This window comes from Prunus dulcis, chromosome 2 (assembly GCF_902201215.1).
Source record: "Prunus dulcis chromosome 2, ALMONDv2, whole genome shotgun sequence".
In the NCBI taxonomy this organism is placed as follows: domain Eukaryota; kingdom Viridiplantae; phylum Streptophyta; class Magnoliopsida; order Rosales; family Rosaceae; genus Prunus; species Prunus dulcis.
In genome coordinates this window covers 14,674,151-14,699,398 of record NC_047651.1, presented here as the reverse complement: position 1 = coordinate 14,699,398, position 25,248 = coordinate 14,674,151, and the positions used below count along the sequence as shown (strand labels likewise).

Genomic DNA, 25,248 nt, shown 5'->3' with positions numbered 1-25,248 from the left:
GAAAAGACACTGTAAAGTTTGTAAACCACTGAAATAGACCACATATATATATATATATATATATATATATCTCTCTCTCTCTCTCTCTCTCTGTTTTCTTCTATATTTTATTTTCAACAACAGATACTAATATCCAGTTGTACACTTTATTTTGTACCCAGTTCAGTCCAAATTAAAGGAATGATGTTTACAAAATTTAGCCTGTGAAATTCCCAATTTGGATATATTTAAGTGAATTTTTCCCTATATTTGTAAGTTTCTAAATTTTGACTATGAATGATAAAAACTTTCGTTTTACACATGAAGCATGTAGTAGACATTTTCCCTTTTTCACCCAAATGACAAGAGGAGCAAAAGTGGTCTCCACCCATGAGAAAAAATTGGTCATTGTTTTTCAAATATCCATTTTACAGCAAAAACATCCAAAATTGGCTGTTTCGTTTCAGTTCCTTTTCAAACTCTAGAGAATTAATTATCTTCTATCTAATTGACCCGCCACAAATTGAGGATACAGTGCAAACACCAGCTGATGTTGTGAGGGGAATATCTCTGTAGCAGGCCACTAGGTCAGTGTTAGTGTGCAGATCCACTTGCAAGGTCTCCCACACTTTCTTCTTGGGGTTCAACACCTCATCAGGTTCACCGACGAACCCTGGAAATGTAACTTTCTCGCCAACTTGAGCAGCTTTTGGTGGATCAACCAATTCAACCTGAGAGGCACACAACATTGAAGATCTCTTATCAGTAATTACATTAGTACCACACAGATAAACTTTCTATAGGCTTAACAAAGGTTCTGGGAATGGATAGCGTTTGCAATAGCTTCCACAAAGGCTAAGATTTCAAGAAACGTGAGTTACAAAGGCATAGTTCTTCTAAATTAGTGACTAATCAGAAACAACTAGCATTCATTGCGACTCAAGTTCGATAGTGCTAAATTACTCTGACTGTCAAAACCACTACAGGACTTAAACAAAAACATATTATCACCATATTATCACACGACCTTGTGCAGACTACGGCCAACACTGACAATCATATGCCTGTCGGAAATCAACTTTATAAATAAATAATTATAAAATAAAAAAAATAAAAAAAAAGAGATGAAATTTTATTGCATAAGACAATAAAAGCAAGGGTGGACAAGATGGCCACGAACAGACATACAAAAAACAGAAAAACAACATAGTAAAAACAAACGCAGACCCCTTAGATGCCTAGACAGGAAATCAACTCTTTTACAGCAGCAATTTTTACATAAAGATACGTCAAAAATATCCTCACAACAGACCAAAAGTTAAAATTAGTTATCACCAAATCGATATTGACACTCTTTTATTTCACTCAAAGAGCCTGATTAGCAAGAGCATATAAGATACAAACACTAATTAAAGGTATACATGGCTGCTTACCGTGGCATGGTCACTGGTCGAAGCAGCAAGAACCATTGCTTGTGATTTAATACCCCGCATGGTTGCTGGCTTCAGATTACAAAGAACACAGACCTTCCGGTTCTGCCACAGAACAATTAATATGAATATACAAATGGATTAGCAGGTGCCCAAAAGTTAAGGAAATTAATTCGAATTTTACTGCTAAAAAAATCTGTAGATGCGAACACAAACCTGCATTTCTTCAATGGGTATATACTTGACAAGTCCACTCACAACTGTTCTAGTCTGTCCTTCACCAACATCAATCTCTTCTACGTAAAGCGAATCCGCATCAGGGTGCTTCTGAGCTTTTGTAATGAGGCCAACACGAATATCAAGTCTAGAAATGGAAATCTCTGCTTCAGCTGCTGATTTTGTGGCCTGTTGCTTTTTCTTTCCGCTGTTGTCTGTTACAAAAATGGATTATCAGGATTCAGAATAGATATATTTATGTTAGCAATAAATAATTAAGGGTATAGGATTCTTTTCAAGTACTAAGTGCCCAGAAAACATGAGTTTAGCTTATGAGATTATCCACATTTTAGGAGAAGCTATGTACCTTTTTCTTTGATTACAAGGAGAAGCTACGTATTAAAGTAATAATAAGTATAATATCCAATGAAGAAGAACGGGAAGTATTACTTATTAGTTAACTTTGCTAACACCAAATGGTTGTGGACCAGATCAACTAGAGGTAAAGAAATTTTAACCTGAAACTTTCATTTTCTTGAGTTGTGCAGCCACCTTCACTGCTTCAGCTTCTTCCCTCTCCTTCCTGTCCGCTTGACTTCCAGCAAACTTCTTCCTTAAGGATTCCACTTCTTCATCTTTCTGTGTGCAAGTGCAAACTTTCACTAAATTAGAATCTACAAATAGGCAAGTGATGCAGCAATCATATCATGGCAAGCTAGAGAGTCCAGCATTGAAAATCAAAACCAAATTTTAAGCGCAGCCTATAAACTTATCCCAGAGACTTGCTTAATTTTCCAACCATCCACTTGGAGAGGCTAATAAACAAAACAATATTGGATAAGACTATACTAGTTTAGTGCTTTAAGATCTTGCCCCTACGCAACAGAAAAGTTGTACTCAGTCAGATGTAAGTTGCATAGGAAGTTAACTATTAACCAATAAGTAACATGACACAAAAATTATTTGCTTCTAGCTGACAGCAAATGTGATGGTAGCTGCTGTTGATCCACTTTTCTAGGCAAATTAAAACACCTTAGGATTTGCTTCCTCATCAAGTATTACAAGGCAACATTTAAAGTTTTTGTAAAGCAAATGCACTATACAATCCCGGTGATATTGAATAATTGAAGTGCTGTTTGTTCAAGAGCTACTTGAAGTTCCCCCTACCCGATTTCCTTCCGTTATAGTTTCTCTCTACAAACTTTTGCTTGCTGATAACATCAGGACTTTTCTCCGCTATTTGCTACAATTCTCAACAAGTGTTTCTTCTATTTCTTGTCAATTCTTCAGAACTCCTCTCTCTTAAAACACTATGCTATGAAATACTGTGGACAACTTCGCCGACTCTAGTATCCTTCATGCAGAAGAATTGGCAATTAAAAGTTTTCTATCACCTTCAATCCAATACGATCACGTTGTTTCTTCCCCACTAATCACGCATCGGTGTCAATGCATCTATTCCGAAATAATAACACGTGTAACCAAAAATAAATAGGCAAAAGACAAAGCACATCAAAGACATACCAATTCCTTGAACAATGGCTCTGGTTTCCCAATCTTGTGACCAATAGGTATAATCTCCCAAGGCCGTCTTGCCCTATCAATATCTCCTTTATCATCACAAAGTGATATGTGCGTCTCAGGAGGTAAATTAAGCTGCTTAAATACCTTGAATGCAGTTAAAGAAAAAAAAAAATATCTCAGCATGGATGATTATAGTAATATCACATGATCACAAAAATATTTCAGAGTAACACAATCATCTGTGAACAGAATTTATTACTTCGAGAGAAAATGATGGCATAAAAGGTTCCAACAAACAAGCAAGAAGATGCACTAGTCCGACTGAAGTTCTCATAACAACAGCGCAACGAGGTTGGTCCTCCTTGTAAAGCTTCCAGAACTGGCTTTCCTGCATGGTTATTGTAGATGGTGCAACTTAGCAGCAGTTGAATAATCAGTTTCACAGCCATTTCCAAGACATACCCTTCAGAAAAGAACCTATCCATAAACAAGTCTCTCAAACAGAGATTAAAAACATGCTTACTTGCAGATATGCATTCCCTTCACTAGAAATGCTCATTGCTGTTTTCAGTCCTTGCTTTAGTTTAACCTACACAAAATGCAGATAAGAATGTCATGCCAATGCAAGAGACATGTGAAAAAACGAAGGTATGGAGGAGAAGCTTCCAGTTATTTGCAACAAGACTGTCATCTAAATATCAATTACCTTCTCCATTGCTTCTATATATTGCTCCACACATTTACCAACTTTTTCAGCTAGTTTCTCTGTCAAAAGATCTGAGTCTGCACTTGGAGCATCCGGAATAATGGAGCCATATCCTTGACCTGTACATGGATTTTGTTAGTTTACATGCTGCAAAGTGTCACATATACCACGCTTATTTGTTAAACCAGGAAACATGCATAAAAAGGTAAGGACGCAAGGAAAATAGAGCAATAATCATTTATACAATTTAATCATCATCCAACTACCTCTGTGATATTACATGCATAATTGATCTATATAGGAACAAATATCAAACCTTGATATCGAAAAGTTGCAATATCAAGAAATGTTGTGTATATCCATCAAGAATTTTCAACATAATTTTGTTATATGGTTTCAGAACACCTCAAACAAAAACATAAAACCAATTCTCTTTGATTCAGGGAAAGGGGAGAGGGAGAGTTGAACTCCGGCCGTGAGTGTGCAGGCACGGGCTTTACCACTGGAGCTAAAACCATCAGACACAAGCAAAAATTGACAAACAGAACAAGAATCAACAATATAACTGTTCCTAAAATAACTTCCTCATGATATTAACTTGTAAACGACAAATCAGATGTCTGGTCAATACTTTCAGAAACCAAAGGCTGACCGACCTGAAGGTTTGGCAACAAAACTCAAAACGCGATTTATAAAGTTGCCCAAATTATTCAGTAATTCGCTGTTCAGTTTTGCTTGCAAGTCGGCCCACGTAAATAATGTGTCTGATACCTAGTTCACCAAAAAATATATATATAATTAAAACGAGTAAAGAAAGATACAGAGAAAGAAGGATATTTACAAACTATCACCCCAAAAAAAAAAAAAAGTCAAAAAGGAAGATGGGAATCATCAAAGTTACCTCAGGCCTGTTAGTTAGCAAGTAATATCTCCATACTTCAACAGGAATGTTCGTATCTTTTGCATCATTTCCGAAAACCCCTATGCCTTTACTCTTAGAAAACTTTCCTGTAAAAGCCATCAAAATTTAGATCACCTAGTATATATTGCACAAAGGCAAAACTTTAAGCTTTCATAAATAAGCTCTTCTAAAATCATGCATCCATAATTTCATTAATGGTCATAACCATCCAAATTTAAATCATGCACAATTAATGGTCATAACTAGATTGTGGCTAAAGAATTACTAGATAGTCAACCAACCTGCTTCGTAGTTTAAGTACTCAGTAACACTGATAGTCTTCATCAAAGTCCAATTTTCACCAGTTCCAAGAAGTGTTGACGGAAACATAACCTGGAAGATAAATAAGTACACAGTTGAAATCAATTATATGATTTTTTGAAGTAAGAAATGCTTAGAATAGGACACTCACTGTATGGAATGGCACATTATCTTTGCCCATAAACTGATACAACTCCACATTCTCAGGATTCTTCCACCATTTCTCCCAATCATCAGTGTAGCATTTAGTAATGGAGACATAGCCAATAGGAGCATCAAACCACACATAGAAAACCTATCAATAGCAGAGTTGAGACAATGTAACAAATTTTGAAAAATATTAAGAAAAATTAGTAGAATTAGCATAACTAAAATTACATGTATTAACCTTGTCCTTGAAGTTATCATGTGGAACCGGAACACCCCACTTTAGATCCCTAGTAATACATCGTTGTTTAAGCCCCTCTTTGAGCCATGCATTTGTCGCTTGAATGGCATTCTGGCTCCAAGACCCAGCCACTGATGTTTTATTGATGTACTCTTCCAATTTATCCCTGAGCAAAGGAAGTTCCAAAAACATGTGGTTTGTATCACGAATCCGTGGAGTTGTCTTGCAGACCTGCTTGCAATTGACAAAAATGAGAAACATAATCGTGTAACAATACCACGTTTCTGTCCATTTAATTTTACACGTGAGGAAAAAAGAAAGTTACGCTCACATTCATATTTATTAACTCATTATGTAGAGAACAAGAAGAAAGTTATCAAAGCTGCAGAAAAGGTTAACAACGAGAACAAGACCTCAGTATTTTGATCAAATGAGGAATGTACTCATTCTCATTTGGGAAACCTTATGTACAGACGTGTCATGCTTTCCTTTCAATTGATTTTACATATGCACATAGCATACAACACACATAGAAATTTATACTAATAAAGGATATGAAAATATATATATATATATATATGTACCTTGCATTTAGGATCTTTTAGTTCCGTCGGATTCAAAAGCTTTCCGCAGTTCTCACATTGATCTCCTCGTGCAGATGCATAGTCACAGCCTTGAGTTGGGCATGTCCCCTCCACAAGCCTATCGGCTAAGAACCGTTTGCATGTGTCACAGTAAGGCTGAATTACAGTATTAATTTAAGTTAAAATAACTTATGCAAATACATTCTAAAAGGCATAACTAAATCGCAATGCATGAACATAAAATGCTAGCAAAGAATCACTGACTCAACCAAGAAAAAAGGAAAGAATGGACACAATTACAAGCCATTGAATGCTACCTGCTGCATTGTGTTCTCTGAAAGCCAATCATTCTCCAATAGCTTCTTGAAAATCGCTTGGCACACTTCTGTTTGTTGGGGTGTCGATGTGCGCCCAAATTTCTCAAAGCTTATGTTAAACCACTGATAAACCTCCCTATGAATTGCATGATATCTACAAGAACACAACAATTTGAAATAAATTTCAATAAATCAAAGACAACAAATAGAATTTAAGTTTACCAAATTATATAAATTTCACTGGAAAACTTACTTGTCACATATCTCTTGGGGGCTACACTGCTCTTCTATAGCTTTTGTCTCTGTCGCTGTGCCGTACTCATCAGTTCCACATATGTAAACTGTATTGTAGCCTCGAAGACGGCAGTAGCGGGCAAAGACATCGGCACTCAACACGCCTGCCAACAAAACAAAAGACATAAATAAATTACAAGAATCTGTTTGGTTCCCAAAAATTAGAAGGAAACAAAATAAGGGAATGATATATACAGCCAATAATATTGCCAAGGTGAGGGACATTGTTGACGTAAGGCAAGGCACTAGTGATCAGGATGTTTCGCTTGCCAGGGATGGGTAGCTTGGCGGCCTTTTGGTCCTCATTGGAGGTAACTGTGAGGTCTCCCATGTACGGCTCTCTCCTTTAGTGGCTGAATCAGAAACAGGAGCTTAGAAAACTGCAACTCAAGATAAAAAGACATCTCTTTCTACTATTTTCATATCAGATTCGTTAGTATTCAAATAGTGTTGACCTCATGGGCAGACTCAAAATCCCAAATTCTTAGCTTTTATTTCAACATTCTCTCACAATTCTCTCACAAATTCTTAGCTTTTATTTGGAATTGTTATAACTTTTCAGTATGCCAAAATTCTCTCACAATTCATAAAAGTGATTTCTGTTTGATTATTCAGTGAAACGTGTAATAAATGCAGCATGCTCTGTTTAAACACTAAGAAATCTGATAAGAACCAAATTAGGACTTGCCCAAAACACAACAGAAACAGAGCTTACAAACATGCAGATTACACAAATCCAAAAACAAAGATTTCACGCATGCAGATTTCCCAAGAAATATTATATTACAAGTATGCAGATTACATAAACATATAAATCCAGCAAACCCCTTCAATCCAGAAACCCCGAAAACCCAGAAGGCAGATAAAGACCCAAACAAAGCTGAACACTGAAAACTGAAAAAGGGTCGACGAGCTTACCTGAGAACGGGGTCAGCGGCAGCGGCGCACGAAGAATCAGCTGAAGAGAAGAGAGAGATTGACCGTGTGGGTTCGACTGAGAAGGGAAAGAGAGAGCCAGAAACGAAGGACGAGTGAGGCGGCGCGACTAAGGTAAATTTATCGACCGGGTTTGTGCGATCTCATGCAGTAGGTTGCACGGTAGCATAGAATAAGTTCAACTAACAAGATGACACGTGTTAATATAAATAAAATTATGTAATTTTAATTTAACCGGTTTTGAATAGGGAACCAACCGCTAAACGGGAGGTTTACTAACTTATTTTCAAAAAAAATATTTAAAACTGCAGCCAACCGAGTCAGTTTGGTCAATTCTTCCCCGCCCTCACGTTGGTTTTCGGATGGTTTCTTCAAATCCGCCGTATACTTTTATGTGCTTCTGTTCTTTCAATAAAGCATATTTTCCAAAAAAAAGAAAGTCCAACTCTAATTAAGAGAGATAATTAAAACCAAAACCTGAAATTGTGGTCGTCGATGGTGTTTGATAATGAGTTTTTAAATGGAGAGAAATTTGGACATTTAGCTAGTTCAATCTGAAACTTGCAATCGATTTATCTCAAGAAAAAAGAATAACAATTTGAAAGCTCTTCTTTGTGGTTACACCACAATAGAGCACCAATTAAGGATGACATAAATTCTCATTGGGTCGGGTCATTATTGGGTCCTTGACCCTACCTAATAGTGGGAGATTTCAGAGGAAAATCAGGAGTGAATATGGGGCTCCCCAATTTTTAATTATCTTTGGTCGAGGACAAGTCAGGAATGAAATTGTTATCCCAAATTCCTAATCCGGCCTGATAAGTAATATAGTAATTGAATTGCGATTATTTTAAGTCAATGAGTTGGAATTTTATAATTCAATTGAATGTAATTGAGTTGAATGATAATTTACGGTGAAAATATATAATGTAGGATGAATATTTTTTTTAATAAAAAATCATGGATTTGGGGTGTGTTTGAGAAGTAGCCCCCAACGAGGAGGGGATTCCTCGGAAATTCTTATAAGGGATGGAGGTTGTTGATGCATATTTTTGCGCCATCAATCAAAGTGTTTCAAAACCCGGTCAACCTTCACTTAAGGGTAGACTTGAGTTTTGGAGGTCTGTAGACTTCTCGTTGCACTTAGGACGGTCAAGTCAAGCATGGTGGATAATGGTAACAATCCCCTGAAATGGAGATATGCAATGGCCACTGAAGAGGTGGTTGTGGATCCACCAACCACCCTCCGATGCCTCAATCAGGTTTCTTCCTCAAATGAGGTTTGAAAATTTATTGTACTTAAGTCTAAAGGGGAGTTTAGTTACCTCGGTCAACTTTCATATTGGGAAGATGTGACCTCTTCTCCATCTTTTTTCGATGTGGGATTGTTGGGTCTTTAATGACGTGGTGTCCTCTGATTTGAATGGATGGTGGGAGCCAAGCGCGTGTTCCCTTCCCTATTGGGATCATCGCACGTTGGTGGGATACATTGTGTGCCTTGCTTTTGATGCTTATGGGTCTCCTGGGGTGAGACGCCTATGATGGTGTGCTGGGCCATAATTGTTTGGTCGTTGTTTGGGCCTGGGTGGCATAAAAAAAAGGGTAGTCGTAGCCTACCAATCATTTGGTCTAATTACTTTCTCAAGTGGTTTGGCCCTAAGTTTCTCGAGGCCGAGCCTAATTGATATTTGGTATCAACAGGGGCGGTGATGAGGAGCGAAAACGGGGATGGTATTGTTATGTCTGGCCCCAAATCAGTTCATTTCCAACCCTAGTACCAAGTTCAGGATGGATTTTTGTTATATTCCAATATGAAAAATTACTCCATGACTGAATACAAAAAAGACATTGTTATAATAATCACACGCGTAATGAAACCACAACAATCGTCAGACAAGTGAGGAATGTTGAGGTGAACCAAAAAGTTATACCTTTGAAAAATTGGCCACACACATACCATCCAAATGACCAATTTTAACTTAAATTGCTACATTGTTGATGCCAAGAATTATTGCTGTCTAAAATTTTAATTCAAGGACTAGAGTATAAGTTGAGTATAAGTTCATGAGCTATTACTAGAATTTTTATTTCAAAAGTAAACAATAAGAATTTTTTTCTCAACAAGGTCAGCCTGGTCAGGGAGATCCAAATTGTTATATCTTTCAAATTATGAAAAGAAATGTTAATAAGATTGATAAATAAATAAAACCTGACTAAAATAATTTAATACGTAGAAGTCCCTTGCCGCTTTGTTTCTGGGTTAATTCGTTTGTTGCGATACATGGAACTTGGCTTTTGGACGAGAAGATTGAGCTAGGCCACAAGAGGTTTGGGTAGAGCAGGCGGTTTTGAACTGACACACTCCTAATTTGGTGGTTCTAAGAATTTAATGGGTATTCCATTAAGTTAATTTCTTATAAATCAACACCAGACATGAAGAAAAAAATAAGACATTTAGGTAAATCAAGACCACGTAAGCTAAAAGTAAGACATTTACTAATTTAGTATTGATGTGCTGTGAAAATAGTCGTTTTTAGATTTTCTGTGAGAGAAATCAATTGTGAAGGAAGGTTGTTTGATGATTGGCAAACTGAATACTAAATAGACATGTGTGGACAAAATAAATGATTTTTGCTAATAATTTGCAATGTCAAATAGGCACTTTATGATTGCTTTGTATGAGTAAAATGGGCATGCAATAAGAAACGTTTAATCATCGAGCCTTAAACCAGGGGCGGAGTCAGCCACTCCATTTTTACCTCTTCTATTTGTATGTAATATATGAGATATATTATTATAATATATTAATTAGTTTTAGGATATTTACCCTAAAATAAAATAATATATTAGGTTTTTTGGTCTACAAATTAACCATAAAATATATCTCTTCTACTCATCTCCCTTAAATCTTCTAGGTTAGTTTAAGACATTTGAACTAAAAACTCCGAAAGTTTTAACCTTTCTTTCTCTTCCTCTTTTGTTTAAAGCTTTGTGAATTTTTTATTTTATTACATTGGAGGAAAGAAACTCCACTGTGGTTTGATCTTGGGTGCCATGGGGGGAAGGGGGAATCCACCACCACTATGGTGGGAACCCATTGGCTTCCTCATTTTTCTTTATGTATGAGGTGGGTACCTTAATATTGCGTTTTATGAACTCTTTATTTTTCTATTTCTTTTCCCTGTTGGAATAAAATTATTAATATTTAAGTCTTTAATAGTGTAGATGATGAAATTAGTATTTAATCAATTTAAAATATAAAATTCATGATTATGAAGAGAATACAAGTTTTATAAAGATCCCTTCTAATTGAAATCATGGCTCAGCCACTGCCTAAAACCTAAGTTAACTCATCACCAAAATAAGGAAAAAGTTTTATGAGGTGTAAAGATGGTCAATGGGCTTAAATTGATAAGAAAAAAGAACACATGGGTAACGAATGCTTCAATTTTGAGCTTATGTCTAATACAATACATAAGTGAGTAGTTTCACTACTAACTGCGAGACATTTTGTGATATAACTTCGCACCTCCTCAGTTGTGGGGATGGTTAAGTTGTAAACAAATATTGGTATTGGACTAATTATTGGTCCGTCACCGAAATACCCCCATTAATTTAGAGGGAGAGCAACTGGCATACAAGGTGCCTGATTTAATTTACAGAACAACAAGCCGACTAAAATATTTGGGAGACCGACGACGGAGTTATATAATATGAATGTGTTATAGTTCTATATACAACACAGGAACAGCTCAACAATATTTTAAGGAATGCTTTGATTTGATTTGATTTGATTATAAAAATAACTCAATTATAATTGCAAGCCAGTTCAATATCAAACACATTGCAGGCTTGCAGTCAACAAAACAATTCTCTGATCACTATTTGGTGCTTATATCATATCTTGACCTTTCCATCGCATTGATCTTGACCGATGGTAAGCAAAATTTTTGGACCACTTGAGTTCAAGTGAACCTAACTTGTATTAAAATTTGTATTCGAGTTTCACTTGTATCTCTAAATTTATTTATCGAACTTTAGTTAGTTTCATTTTTCGTGTGTTAGCCGGCGTATTATGTCTCATCTTTTATATAAAAAAAAAAAAAAAACAAACAAACAAACGAAAAGATTAAGGCAATAATCTATGAACTTGTACTTGAGTTTCACTTTCGTTCCTTAATTTAATTATTGAGGTGTTGGTGTGGATCTTGGCGTGGCTAGGGGAGGAGATATGTAGGGTAGTAGGAGGATGATGTAGGGCTGTGGATCTTCGTGTTTTATGCTTCTATTTCAACTTTTCGAGAACTAATTATTTTTCTGTTTTATACAAGCGATATTGAGAGAGAAAGATTTGAACACAAAACCTCGAATGTAGGAGTAACCGTTGTTAAGCTATAAGCTGTTTGCACAACTAACCATTTCTTAGACACAAAAATCTTTCTTCTACCAGTTCTTACTGCTGAAAATATTCATTTGACTAAAATAAAACATTGAAGCTTATTGATCTCACTTGACTGAATAAAATTTCGGAAAGCTTTCGTGATTACTTCTGTATCTTGTTTGGTTAAATGTTTTTTCTTTGAGAACATTACCATTGGGTTTAGCTAATTTAATTATCTCCAAAAGCCATGTGTGATGCAATCATATCCCTAAAGAATATAATAATGAAGAGAAGGGTTGGTAATGATCTTTTATATAAACTCCAATATCTTCTTGGCTTTTATAACCCCCGGGCCTCCAGCCTCTGCAAAACTAGACTTGGTCAGCACTTTTGCAGCGCCTAAATTCAATGGCAAGTTGACTGGAAGTTATTAGTTGTTTTAAATGAAAATATCTGTAATTGACAGGAACCGATTTTCTTTTGTTTCGAATTGACAACAATGGTTCTTAATTGCAAGGATGATTATTTGGTTGCATTTTACACTTTTTTATGCATCAGATCGTGAGTTCTGGACTTTATAGTCATCTGGAGTGTGAAAACACTAGGCCACGTATATGTTCCTTATACTATATACAAGTATATGCAATCCCATTGTTGCCGGCCGCATCTTTCTTGTGATGGTATTGCTCAACAACTCGATCATGGCAGTCCATAAATACCTAGCTTTCTAACTTTCATTTCCATAGATGTTTATTTAGCTAAGAGTGCACAGGAAAACAAAATCTCAGAACAGTATGGGGATATCCCATTGCTTATTTAACGTGTCGATTCGCATGCTCTCCAAACTACTAGTTCTGCTGCTGTTTCATCTTTTGGCTGCTAACTTTGTATACTCCTTGCAGCAGCCCTCTTGCCATGATGAGGAGCGCTCTGCTTTGCTGCAGTTCAAGGAGAGCTTTATTATTGACAAATCTGCTTCACGTTATGACGGTGCTTATCCAAAGGTTTCATCATGGAAACCAGCTCGAGGAGGAAATAGCAGTTGCTGCTTGTGGGATGGGGTGGAGTGTGACGAGAAGACGGGTCATGTTATTGGCCTTAATCTTAGCAGCAGTTATCTCTACGGTTCTTTCGACTCCAATAGTAGCCTGTTCAGCTTGGTGCATCTTCAAAGGTTAAGCCTCTCTGACAATAACTTCAATTACTCTCAAATTCCATCTAGCATAAGAAATTTTCCAAGCCTCACTCATCTTGACCTCTCTGCCTCAGTCTTTTCTGGTCAAGTCCCATCTGAAGTCTCACACTTGTCCAAGTTGACATACCTTGATCTGTGTTGCAATCTTGAAATTGAAACATCTTCTGATGATCCTCAGGGATTGTTGAAACTTCAACCATCCGATATGAGAAGTCTAGTTCAAAATTTAACTAGTCTAGAAACTCTCTCTCTTAGTTTCATTAACATATCTTCGATCATACCTGTTTCCTTGACAAATTTATCATTTCTGACATCCCTTACCCTCAAGGAATGTAATTTGTTTGGCGAATTCCAAGTGAGAATTTTCAATTTACAGAACTTAAAAGTTCTTAGTGTGAGATACAACCAAGATCTCACTGGATATTTTCCTGAATTTAATCGAAGTAGTCCTCTAATCTTACTGAAAGTTGCTTATACTAGGTTTTTCGGACAAATACCTTCCTCGTTTGAAAAGCTTAATTCATTGCAAGAGTTGGATGTAGCTCAATGCAATTTTTCAGAAGGGTTGGTTCCATCTGCACTTGGTAATCTTAGACAGCTCACTTATCTAGACATTTCAGCAAACAAATTTGGAGGTCCAATTCCTGATTCCTTGGCCAACCTTACCCAATTGACTGTGTTTAGGATCAGTACGAGTTATTTAACTGGTCCAATTCCATCTTGGCTGGGTAATTTTAGCAAACTAGTTTACCTAGATTTTGCTTTTAATAGGTTGATTGGTTCAATTCCTGCCTCATTTTCCAATCTCAAGAACCTCGAGATCCTTTATCTACATTCAAATAACCTGAGTGGTGTAGTGGAGTTTCAAATGTTTCAGAACCTACAAAATCTATACCAACTCCAATTGAATCGGAACAATTTGGAATTTGTTACCGAATCCAATATTATTATGAATGCAACTCTTCCACAGTTTAGTATTCTGGGTTTGAATGGATGCAACTTAAGAGAGTTTCCATCTTTCTTAAGATATCAGAAAATTTTGAAGCGGTTGGACCTGTCGAGAAACAAAATCCATGGCCAAGTACCAAACTGGATGTGGAACATAAGCAAGGAAACTCTGATATTCTTGGACATATCTGAAAATTTCCTTTCAGATGAACTTCCAGTTTTCATACCCTGGGTTAACCTACTATGCTTGAGGCTTTCGCTCAACAATTTTCATGGACGATTACCAATCCCTCCACCATCCCTGCTAGAATATGGAGCTACCAACAACAATTTTACTGGAGAAATTTCACCATTGCTTTGCAATATGAGTTCTCTTCGGTACCTTGACTTGTCAAAAAATAACTTGAGTGGCATGCTTCCTCAGTGTCTCGGAAACTTTAGTGATGGTCTAATCCTTTTACTTCTTGGAAGCAACTCCTTTCATGGCATGATGCCTCAATCATACAACCGCAGAAGCAGTTTGAGGATGATTGATGTTAGTCATAACCAATTGCAGGGGCAATTACCAAAGTCGTTGGCGAATTGTGTGATGCTTGAGTATCTGGTTCTGTCAAACAATCAATTCAGTGATGTTTTTCCCATTTGGTTGGGGACTCTTCCAGAGTTAAAACTTTTGGCAATGCGCCATAATCGCTTCAACGGTGTAGTAGGGCAGTCTAGAACAAATGTTGACTTCCCCAAGTTACGCATTCTTGATTTGTCTTTCAACAATTTCACAGGTGAGATTCCACCTTTGTTTCCAGATATTACTGTAAACAGGTCAACATATATGTCCATAGACGTAGTCTATCAAGTCAATGGTTTTTATATTGTTCAGAGTGTTGCTTACTCAATCACAATAGCAATTAAGGGTTTGGATTTGTACTATTCAAAGATTCAAGAAGGCTTTGCAGCCATTGATATCTCAAGCAACAAATTTGAAGGGAAGATTCCAGAGTTCATTGGGAACCTTACGGAGCTTCGCTCACTCAATATTTCCAACAACATTCTCACTGGTTCCATCCCATCATCCCTTGGCAAGTTAACGAATCTTGAATCTCTGGACCTTTCACAAAACAAGCTCTCAGGACAGATCCCCCAACAACTGACGCAGCTTACATTCCTTGGGAACTTTGATGCGTCTCACAACAATCTCACAGGTCCTATACCGCAAGGAACCCAACTTACTTCATTCAACAGCACTTCATATGAGGGAAACCCAGGATTGTGTGGAGATCCATTACCAAATAAATGTGGAAATCAAGAGGCCCCTCAACAGCCATTTTCAACTGAAGAAGACAGTGATTCAGGCTCATCTCGAACTCTTGAATATGATTTGATATTTGGTTTGGCTGGAGTTGGAAGTGGGTTGGTAGTGGGAGGGGTTTTTGCGGATGTCGTGATCACAAGAAGGCAGAAGTGGTTTCTTAAGATTGTTGGAATGGTCAGGCTAATGATATGGAAAAGGTAGAGTAGGGGATGCAGAAATTGAGTTAGTAAGGTCATGCATTTAAAGTTGTTCTCCTGTGTTTCCTTCCTTCTCCTTCTATGTAACCTTGCTCTGTCTTTGAGTTGTACTTATGCTAATGGAAGAATCAGTTATGATGATGTATTAATGCAAATAAAGGTATTAGAGTGTTGCATGTGTGTTCTGTATTTGGATTCTCTGCATTGATAATTAAGTACTTTGTATAGCAAGATCAGCTGTCTACAACCACAGAGCTATGGATTTGCAAAACATTTCTTTCAACTCATGGGATCGAACGAAAATCGTACACTATATCGTCAATGCGGACAATTTCAACATTGCAATTGTAAACTAAAAGTAAAAAAGTTGGGAAATTTTGGTTTCAATAATTGTTGGCTGCCAAGAATATTTGAAAACATTGGAAATACAAGGGTAATGCTCAAGCAAGAACTGTTTATAAACTGAATATTAAGATCCAGCAGTGGCTTAATAAGGAAGGCAACAAATGCTGAGTCGAAGTTGAGGAGGATATGCACAGCATAAACCACTCCTCTGTTTTAGTGACTTCCCATGCAAGTTCTGTAGCCCAGTTTCTTATTAGATTCGTCTTATCAACCTTTTTAATTTGACCCCCAAAAAAAAAAAAAAAGGCACCTTCAGCAAGTATAATTTCTGAAAAAAAAAATAAAAAAATAGCCCTAACAAATAACCGTGACAGGCCAGAAGCCTCATGGAATCCACTAGTTCTATGAATGATGAAGTGATAATCATTAGGGTGGAAGTCTTGGTAAACAAAGAGAAGGGAATGCTTTCTTTGTATTAAATCCATACTTGTAATGACTCGGTGTATTTATTAATTAGGAATTGGAGTAAGCAAGAATGAGAGTAATGAAGTATCTATAAGCATGAATAAGGGTAACCATGAATCAGAGTCAATATTCCAATTAAACTGCTTACTAACTATAAGGAATCATAATGAAAAATAATTCTGATTCCCATTCAAACACTATTTTAAGGAATCGGAATCAAAATAAATTTGATTACCAAAATACCCTTCTACAAAAAGAAATTTTATTTTGTTCAACTACTTATGCAAGTTTTCAAATGACAAAAATTGTGTAATGTAATAATAAACCAACTTTTTATATATCTTAATGATAAAATAGAATTTAATATTTGTAAAAATAATATTTTTTTTATAGGTTAATTACTTACTTCCAATATATCTAAATATATAAAATTATAAAAATAATTAAAACCTCCCATATCAGAATCAAATTTCCTCCATATCATGAATTAGGAATCAAATTTTATTGGGAGATTCACTATTATACCCAATATGGGGGCCCAAATTATAAAAATATCCTATATAAAATGGACTTTAGAAACACACCCAAAGCCCATTTACAACATAACAAAAAAGCTTTTAACTTCTTATAAATTACAAAACTGCTATCAATTTCTTAAAACAAGCCCAACCCCAAAATCTCATAAAAATACCCAAAGCACTCAATAGGGCATCAAAGTAATTTAATAATCAATATTAAATTCAATAAAGCTAGCTATCATTTTTTGGGTTTTTTTTGGGTTTGTTTATAGGAATTCAATTGTGTAGGGTTTATTTATAATATTAGTGCTAAAAATGGGTATATCACTAAATATCTCAATTTTATTTGGCCCTGTGTTTTTTTTCATTCCCAGTGTGTAATAAACAAAAGGAATAATCCGAAATGGAAATGACTCCCACTCTTTCCATTTCTATTCCGATTATGTAACATGCAGATTTTTTTAAAAGTGAGTGGCATGGAGGGTAATTTGGACATTTCGACACTGAATTTGTAACTAGTCTAAACCGACACGTGTGACTTGCAATCGTTTCATTTCAAGCAAGAAGAATAAAAATTCAAAAGCTGTCTCTTCTTTGTGGAATTTTATGTGATGAATATTTGGTTGCATTTGTTGTAAATTATAAGATAAGAAGGTAGAGCCCACATGTTGGAAGGCTCCGCCTACAAATAGAACATATCCCTCTGTAATTGATAAGAACAGAAACCTTCAATAATGAGATTTGCTCTCTACCTCCATTCCCTCTCCAATTTTTTCTTTTAGTTTATAACACGTTATCAGCACGAATTCGCTATCAAAATTTACAAGCTGAATTCTCTGAAACCCAGATATCTTATTTCTCTCCAGCCTCGGCTCCCCTGCTTCTTCCTCTGTTTCTTTCACTTGCTGCTACATCAATAGTCTCTGACTCACGCAAATACCAGAGATTCTCTACAATCTCTTCACCCACAGACCAACTCTGATTTTGCTCATGCTCATCTCTCTCACTTGGTCGGGTACGGACAGATTTTTATTTATAATTCTCCTACCTTTACGGTTCCGTTCCGTCCGCAAGCGATCCAATTCAGCGCATCAAACCCTGTAATCCAAGATGAGCAATTTGACTACGACAGCAAGATGGCTCCAGCCCACGTGGCATGATCCCGGTGGCTTCTTGCCTCACAGTCAAGGGAGCCGAGGACGTCCTCAACAAGCAGTACGCGTTCGAGCTCATGCGCTCCGACCAGTGCTCCAGCCACGGCCAACTATGAGACGGATTGGAAAAGGACCAGCCAGGGCCGGTGATCACGTCTGGGCTAAAGCACAGCCAACTCAGCCTGCAAGGGCTCCATACCAGAGTGCCTGTGCTGCAGGAGCCGACAAGGAGGAGGCTTGGCGCGGTTGCTCCATTATCAATCTCTATGAGCTTGTGCAGCATGCTGGCAACATATTGCCCAGCGAGAATTCCTCTGCGCCACTGCTCTTGCTGCTGAGCGCATCTTCGAGTCTGAAGTGGAAGAGAAGAAGCAGCAGCAGCTCATCAAAATGGCTTTTCCTGCAGCAGGAGGAAGGCATCTTGCTTCTAATATTCAAATAAAAAGGCGACTTTGCCTGATTGATGGAGGCCCCATGCTGAAGAGGACCAATTTACCAAACAAGGACAAAAATGTGGGTAAGTTATTAAAATATTAAAATGGGGCCTGCGTGTTTGGAGAGCACAACGGCCATTTCCTAATGCCTGATCCATCTACTCACATCATATGCCATCAATAATTCTTGGGAAATCAGCTGATATAATCACTTTTTAAAAGTGGTATTCTGAAATAATCAGCTTACAAATTGTGTTCTCAAATAATCACTTGTGGACGTGAAATGACCAAACTGCCCTCCATATAAAAGCACATGTATCAACCCGTTATTGGCCTTTTCTGAAAGGGAACTCAACTCAACTCTCTCTCCTCTGTGTTGGAAGGTTGGCAAAAATTGGGGGAAGTCCAGGTTGCGAGACATGTTCCCACTGAGCAATCCAGTTCGCAACCCATCCATCGTCCTAACCCAGATGTCCTCAAACTTGGGACCCTAGTTTGGGCGCAGCCCAGCCGGAAGGCACGGCCTCCATTGTTGACCTCCAGATCGATCTGACTGCTGCGATTCCACAGAGAAGGGAAAGTGGCGACTTCCGGTGTCGTTGTGAACGGATGTGAGTTGTGATATTGGTTTGGTAGTGTATGTGTATTATGAAATCGTTCAGCCCCTTTTCACCACAGAGGGCATAAAAGCTTAAATTTTCAGTTTGCACTTGTTGTGATATGTTGAAATTCATAGTTTGTGATATTATCTGCAGTGGGAGCTGTCTGGTGAACTTGAATTTTGTTTAAAATTGACCGAATGCGTGTATAATGTAGTGCAATGTGTTTGATAATGGTGAAAATAACAGCACACAGAAAAATCATAGGTTAACTTTGTCTGGCCTACAAATTTGTAAATACGGCTAGTGTTAGGCTCAATTTAGATGCTAATGTGGGGAATTTATTGGCATTCTGGGTTTGTTTTGGTAAGAAGTATAGTTTGTGTGTTTTGGTTTCGAATTTGGTAATTCAGCTTGTACTACATTATACGCTTTCTGCTTCCCTGATCCTTTTGTTGAAGGTGTTTACATTTGTGCAAAAGACTTGGAGGGTTAGAGGGTTCATATTTCTGCCATTGTATGTGTATGTTAGTTTGTTAATAACTTGGAACCCACAGATATCATCTTCAAAATCAGAGAAAAAACAAAAAGGAATAAAAGTTAATTGTTGAAGCAGCTACAATTAACTTTTGAAGATTTGAGGATTTAGAAGATGATATGTGTAGTGGAATGATTGTTGTGCATGTTTTTATTCATCTATTTTGTATTTTTTAGTGTTATGAATCGGTGTAGTAATTATTTATGTTTTTTGCAGAAATGGATACAGTTGGAATTTTGGTATGCTACAATGGAAATTGGGTTAAGAAGGATAACATTGAGAGTTATGAAGGTGGGGAGGCTAAAGGCATAATAGTGTCACGGAACGTAACGTTTTCCGAACTTGTTGAACGCATTTATAAGATCATGGATGCAGAGCCCACGAAATATAGTGTCACATTGAAGTATTCAGTTCCTGTATCCGCATCTGTCAGTAAGCAGATAAGGGTTGAAGACAATGATGATGTTCAATATTTTCTCAAGTACAACACAGATGTTATGGCCTCTAAAGTAACCCCTTTAGTAGCAAGCTTGAAAAACATCGAAGGGCATGGTATTGAAGGGTGCAATGGCATTGTAAGCGTGGAGAGTAGCAATGCTCCTGCTACCTTTGTTGTGGAACGAAGAAATGTGGCAATTTCGCACAATGAAACTGAAAATGGTGGGAATGGTTTTAATTGGAGTGATTGGGTTGAAGAAGTTCATTTTGAAAGCGGTGAAAACATAGTTGCTGATTTCAATCAACCTAGCAATGAAGAGGAACCATACTCTGCACCAATTGTGCATCCTCATGAGGACAGCGGTGCGGAACCCTCCACTGTGCAGTGTAGACAGGTGCAATCTGAACCTCCCCGGCAATCAAGTTCGAGTGAAATGCATACAATTCGGGTTGATTCGAAGCATGGTGAGAGTGTGGAATATATTGGTTATGGTGGAGGACTTTCGTGCATAAATTGGGAAGCAAATTTGAAGGTTGGCCGAGTTTATCCAAATAAGATTGCCCTTTTAAAAACCATCAGTTTAGCAGCAATTAGAGGCCACTTTCGGTTCAGAACAGTCCAATCTGGGAAGCGTCGGTTTTGTGTTCGCTGTTGGCAGGTGCCTTGCCCTTGGAAACTTCGGGCATATAAAGTTGGATTACATGAGTTTAAGGTTGTTAAATACGATCCACTTCATGAATGTGATCTGAGGTTTGTAAGCAGTCACCATCCTCAAGCTACGGCCGAATTGGTGTCTGACTGTGTTAAATGGAGATTTCAGGATGCGCGCAGCATTTATACTGCAGCTGATATAAAGACAGATGTGAAAAAAAAAATTTGGTGTCAGCATAAGCTACTCTACGGCTTGGAGAAGCCGAGAGTTAGCTTTCAAAACAATGAGAGGGTCTGCAGAAGAGTCGTATTCCCTTCTCCCTTCCTATTGTTATGAGTTGGAGCGTACAAATTCGGGAACTTTGACATACATTGAGACTGATGCAGCCGACCACTTCTTATATTTTTTTATGTCCATTGGTGCATGCATACGAGGATTTAAGTCGTCAATGCGGCCCGTGATTGCTGTTGATGCTACCCATTTGAAGTGCAAGTATAAAGGTGTTTTGTTTGTTGCGACCGCATTTGACGGAAATCGCAACATATATCCTGTTGCCTTTGGGATTGGAGATTTGGAGACGGATGCAGCATGGGAGTGGTTTTTGAGAAAATTACATTGTGCAATTGGTGATTGCTCGAATCTTGTTGTCATATCTGATCGCAATGTTAGCATACAACATGGGTTGCGTAGAGTTTTTCCTGGGGCAAGCCATGGTATTTGCTTTTATCACTTGAAGGGCAATATGAAAGCCTCATTTCACTTGAAGCAACGGGATCCGATATTGGGGTATTTTATAAGGGCAGCGAAGTCTTATCGTCTAGCGGAGTTCAATCGTCACTTCTCGATGATAAACAATGAGCGAGTGCGAACTTATCTACTACGTGCAGGCGTTCAGAAGTGGTCTCGGGCCCACTGTGATGGACGACGCTATAATGTGATGACAACGAATATTGTGGAGTCCATTAATTCAGTTCTTCGTTTTGCAAGGATGCTTCCGGTCCTACACTTGATCGATGAAATCACAAATTTACTTCTCACTTGGTTTAGTGAACGTCGAGATTTAGCAATGAAATGTCATTCTACATTGTGCCCTGATTTGGGTGAACAGAAGTTAAGGAAGAGGTTAGACGCTGCGTCAAGGATGAATGTGGTCAAAATCAATGATGTTGAGTATAATGTTCTGGATGGTGATTTGAACGGTCTGGTGCACTTGGCAAACCGTAGTTGTACGTGCAGGAAGTTTGACTTGGAGCAACTCCCGTGCAAGCATGCTATTGCGGTATGTCGGCACTTGAATTTGAACCCCTACTCCTTTGCCTCTTCTTATTATACACGAGCTACATGGGCAGCTGCATATGCTGAATCTATTTATCCTGTACCACCTAAAGGCACATGGGTTATTCCCGAACATTTGAACAATGTCAAAATCCTTCCTCCTGTTTGTAAGGTTATGCCGGGCCGTCGCAAAATGCAAAGAGTACCTTCCAAAGGAGAGGACTCCCGGCAAAAAAAATGCTCAAGGTGTGGTGTGAAGGGCCACTACCGAAATACATGCAAACAATCTGTCCCTCTCAAGAACTGAAGTCTCTAATTGCGCATATTGCACAGTTGTTCAGTTTGTACCTCACTTGTCATCAACTGTGAAGTTCATGAATAGGTTCGGTGATGCTGCAGGGATGGAAGTCCGTCAATTAAACGGTCATGTGAAGCATATGGAACAAGGTAACAAGTTCCTTGCAATGAGAGCCTATTATTAGTAGCAATTTGTTAACATACAGTTGTACCTGTTTTATTGAAACCAGCTGTTATTTAACACTGTTCCACTGGCCAATGTGTCATACAGATTAGCATTTCTATTCGTTTGTGATGTACCTTTTATTTTCATTTAAATTGTATTCGATTTGGTGTTGTGAAATGTGATTGTAGTCACGTTGGCATCACTTGGTTTCCTTTCCTACACAACGTTATGTCCTCTCTTTATATGCATCGTATTGGTATTGTATTGTACCTTTGTTGCCATCGTATTGGTATTGTATTGTACCTTTGTTGCACGGCCATTGGTAGTGTAATGACAACGGTTTCTGTCCCAAATGAAAGGGCCTAGAAGGCTAACTAAAATGTAATCTCGTACATAAAACGTATTTCAAATGCAAATGTTACGCAATTAGTGGGAGCGTCATTGTACTTCATGATTTCTCATTGTTCTGATTGCCATAGACCAAACTATCTATAGTGTTTGGGAAACTATCCATGCAGGTACACATGGTGAACATCCTGCACTACTATCGTGATATGGACTTTTCAAATAGTTAATTATTCACTTCAAGTCACACACACAGAGGAACAAACCCTTCCCCATTTGTGTGTGATTAGTGCCTATGGACTCTGGTACCTATAACTCTTCCAATCCAACCTGTTTTGCAAAATAACAAAGTCAGTTATTAGTGTTCTATATTGTTGGGCACAGTGTCCGTGGTTTGTATCCAATTGCCTTAAGGTATCAATACATGTCCCATATTTCCATGGATATTCCGCGCGTCATAACCATCGATCTGTCCGAAACCCTCCATATACACGACCATTGCTAGAGTCACTGTTTTTAAGTACTCAGATGTAGAGGCTATAATATGAGGTGTATTTCCATAAAGCAGCAATATAACAGTACTATAAGCACAATACGATTACAATATGTGTCAATAATTATACAATACAAACACAATATACACCCGTTATGCTTCTAATATGAGGCCAATAAACGTTTCATAAGCACACCTCCACGTTACAGTACTTCATATGTATACAAACCAAGTAATTTCCCACTCAACGGTGAGAATAAGAGGAAGGCGTAAACAAGGCACCACATTCATACAAAAGCCACCAAATACATACAAAATGATTCCACCCGTACTTCCCTGACCCAGCTACAGAAACCCTTCCACAAAATCACCATGTTTACAGGTCCATGAATAGATCCAATTCTTTGGTCTTCTTCCTCGCTGCATGCACAAGGATATGATCAGCCATTCCCTAGCCACCCTTATTCAGCACCTGCCACACACCACCAACATCTATTTCGCTCCAATTGTAGTCTGGTGACACGACGGAAGCATAATCCCGGAACATCTCGAACCCATTGTTAAAACATTCAACCAGTTCATGGTTAAATTCTTCAGATTCAGTGAATTTTTGGACAGCATCTTTCTTTGTTTCTTCCAATTGTAACGCCAACGAGGCTAACTTCGCGCTTCGACTTTCGGCTTTCATTGTTTGCTTAACTTCTCTAGCAAATGCTTTGTTCAGCTTGTTCGTCAAGTTGCCCATCACCTGGCCATGAATATCGCATTTGGTTTCCCACCAATCCGTTGCCGTACACAAATATTGGAGGTGATGCTTCACTTCAGCTATTTTCTTTAGCGGATCAATGTTGTCTGCCTCACTTCCGGATGACGTAGGATCGTTATTTGGAGTCCCAGTGGAGATGGGAAAGGGACATGCCATGGCTGGTCTCCTGGGTAACTAACAACCTCGTTTGGAGGGATTACGTCTGACATCTTCAACTTCAAATGGGGATAATGCACACATGCACCCTGAAAAACAGTTAACGTTACAAAATCAATCTGGAGCTTCCTTTTCGTTACCAACAATAGGGTGAGATTTAGTACAGCTTTCGTGTATGATATATATATGGAATTGAATGAGTAGGTTAGACCCTCTTATATAGAAGGAGTTGTCTGTTTTATATTGCTTTCAATGACTACATTACAAAATCAATCTTCAGTCATTACTCCTTTGTGTCACTGACAGCATTGTCAAATGCCCATTACAGTCGGACCAAATACGAAAATACACACCTGTCAACGTCAGGTGGGATGAATCTACCTACAAATACTTTCATGGTCCATTTTTGTAATTGGCCAATTACTTGTCAAATTACCGTACTCATATATTTGGGACAATTTGTAGTTTTGGTACATGAGGGAAATTGGGGAAAGAGGACAAAAGGAATAAATTGCAAATTCAACATGGGTCCCATACAACAACCACCAACCAATGGTAAAGAATAGTTATATACAGGTGTTATTATGCACAGGCCAAGTCAAATGTGTTGCCCAACAACTCCCGCCAATAACTCCCGCCTAAAATTGGACCCAATAACTGCCGCCAATAACTCCCGCCTAAAATTGGACCCAATAACTGCCGCCAATAACTCCCGCCTCTTCATGACAGTCATTTACTCCTGGTCATTAATACCTCCCACTATTTAATTGTAACCCAGCTGCATCCACCCAACTTTTCCATCACAGTTACTCCGTCAAACCCCCCCTGCCTGCGCAGCTATTTCACCTACATCACAATGAATGGCAGTTTGGTGAAACTAATGGCCACACCAACCCACAGTAAATACCCAACACCCATGGACCCCAACCCCACACCAAACCCAACCCTTGCCATTACTGAAGGAGGGGACACTGAAACAC

At 38.0% G+C, this 25,248-nt stretch overlaps 3 protein-coding genes and 1 pseudogene across 3 annotated transcripts; 2 read left to right on the top strand and 2 right to left on the bottom strand.

Moving 5' to 3' along the window:
* Positions 1-308: 308 nt before the first annotated feature.
* Positions 309-7,726, bottom strand: LOC117618551 (probable methionine--tRNA ligase). Its single transcript, XM_034348163.1, has 18 exons — positions 7,579-7,726; positions 6,856-7,013; positions 6,620-6,764; positions 6,367-6,520; positions 6,050-6,205; positions 5,466-5,696; positions 5,229-5,372; positions 5,059-5,149; positions 4,757-4,863; positions 4,512-4,626; positions 3,856-3,974; positions 3,673-3,738; positions 3,409-3,537; positions 3,150-3,293; positions 2,144-2,264; positions 1,626-1,840; positions 1,413-1,514; positions 309-710 (listed from the first exon to the last, which is right to left on the bottom strand). The coding sequence occupies exons 2-18, from the start codon at positions 6,989-6,991 to the stop codon at positions 480-482; spliced, it is 2,406 nt and encodes an 801-aa protein (XP_034204054.1). The 5' UTR covers positions 6,992-7,013; positions 7,579-7,726; the 3' UTR covers positions 309-479.
* Positions 7,727-12,771: 5,045 nt separating this feature from the next.
* On the top strand, positions 12,772-15,630 carry LOC117618220 (receptor-like protein 6). The gene has a single exon (XM_034347822.1). It carries the CDS (start codon positions 12,772-12,774, stop codon positions 15,628-15,630), a length of 2,859 nt encoding a protein of 952 aa, XP_034203713.1.
* A 5,588-nt stretch (positions 15,631-21,218) lies between these two features.
* Positions 21,219-22,352, top strand: LOC117618219. The gene has a single exon (XM_034347821.1). The coding sequence runs from the start codon at positions 21,219-21,221 to the stop codon at positions 22,350-22,352; it is 1,134 nt and encodes a 377-aa protein (XP_034203712.1).
* An 810-nt stretch (positions 22,353-23,162) lies between these two features.
* The window catches only part of LOC117618218, a 6,210-nt pseudogene continuing 4,124 nt past the window's right edge, over positions 23,163-25,248 (bottom strand).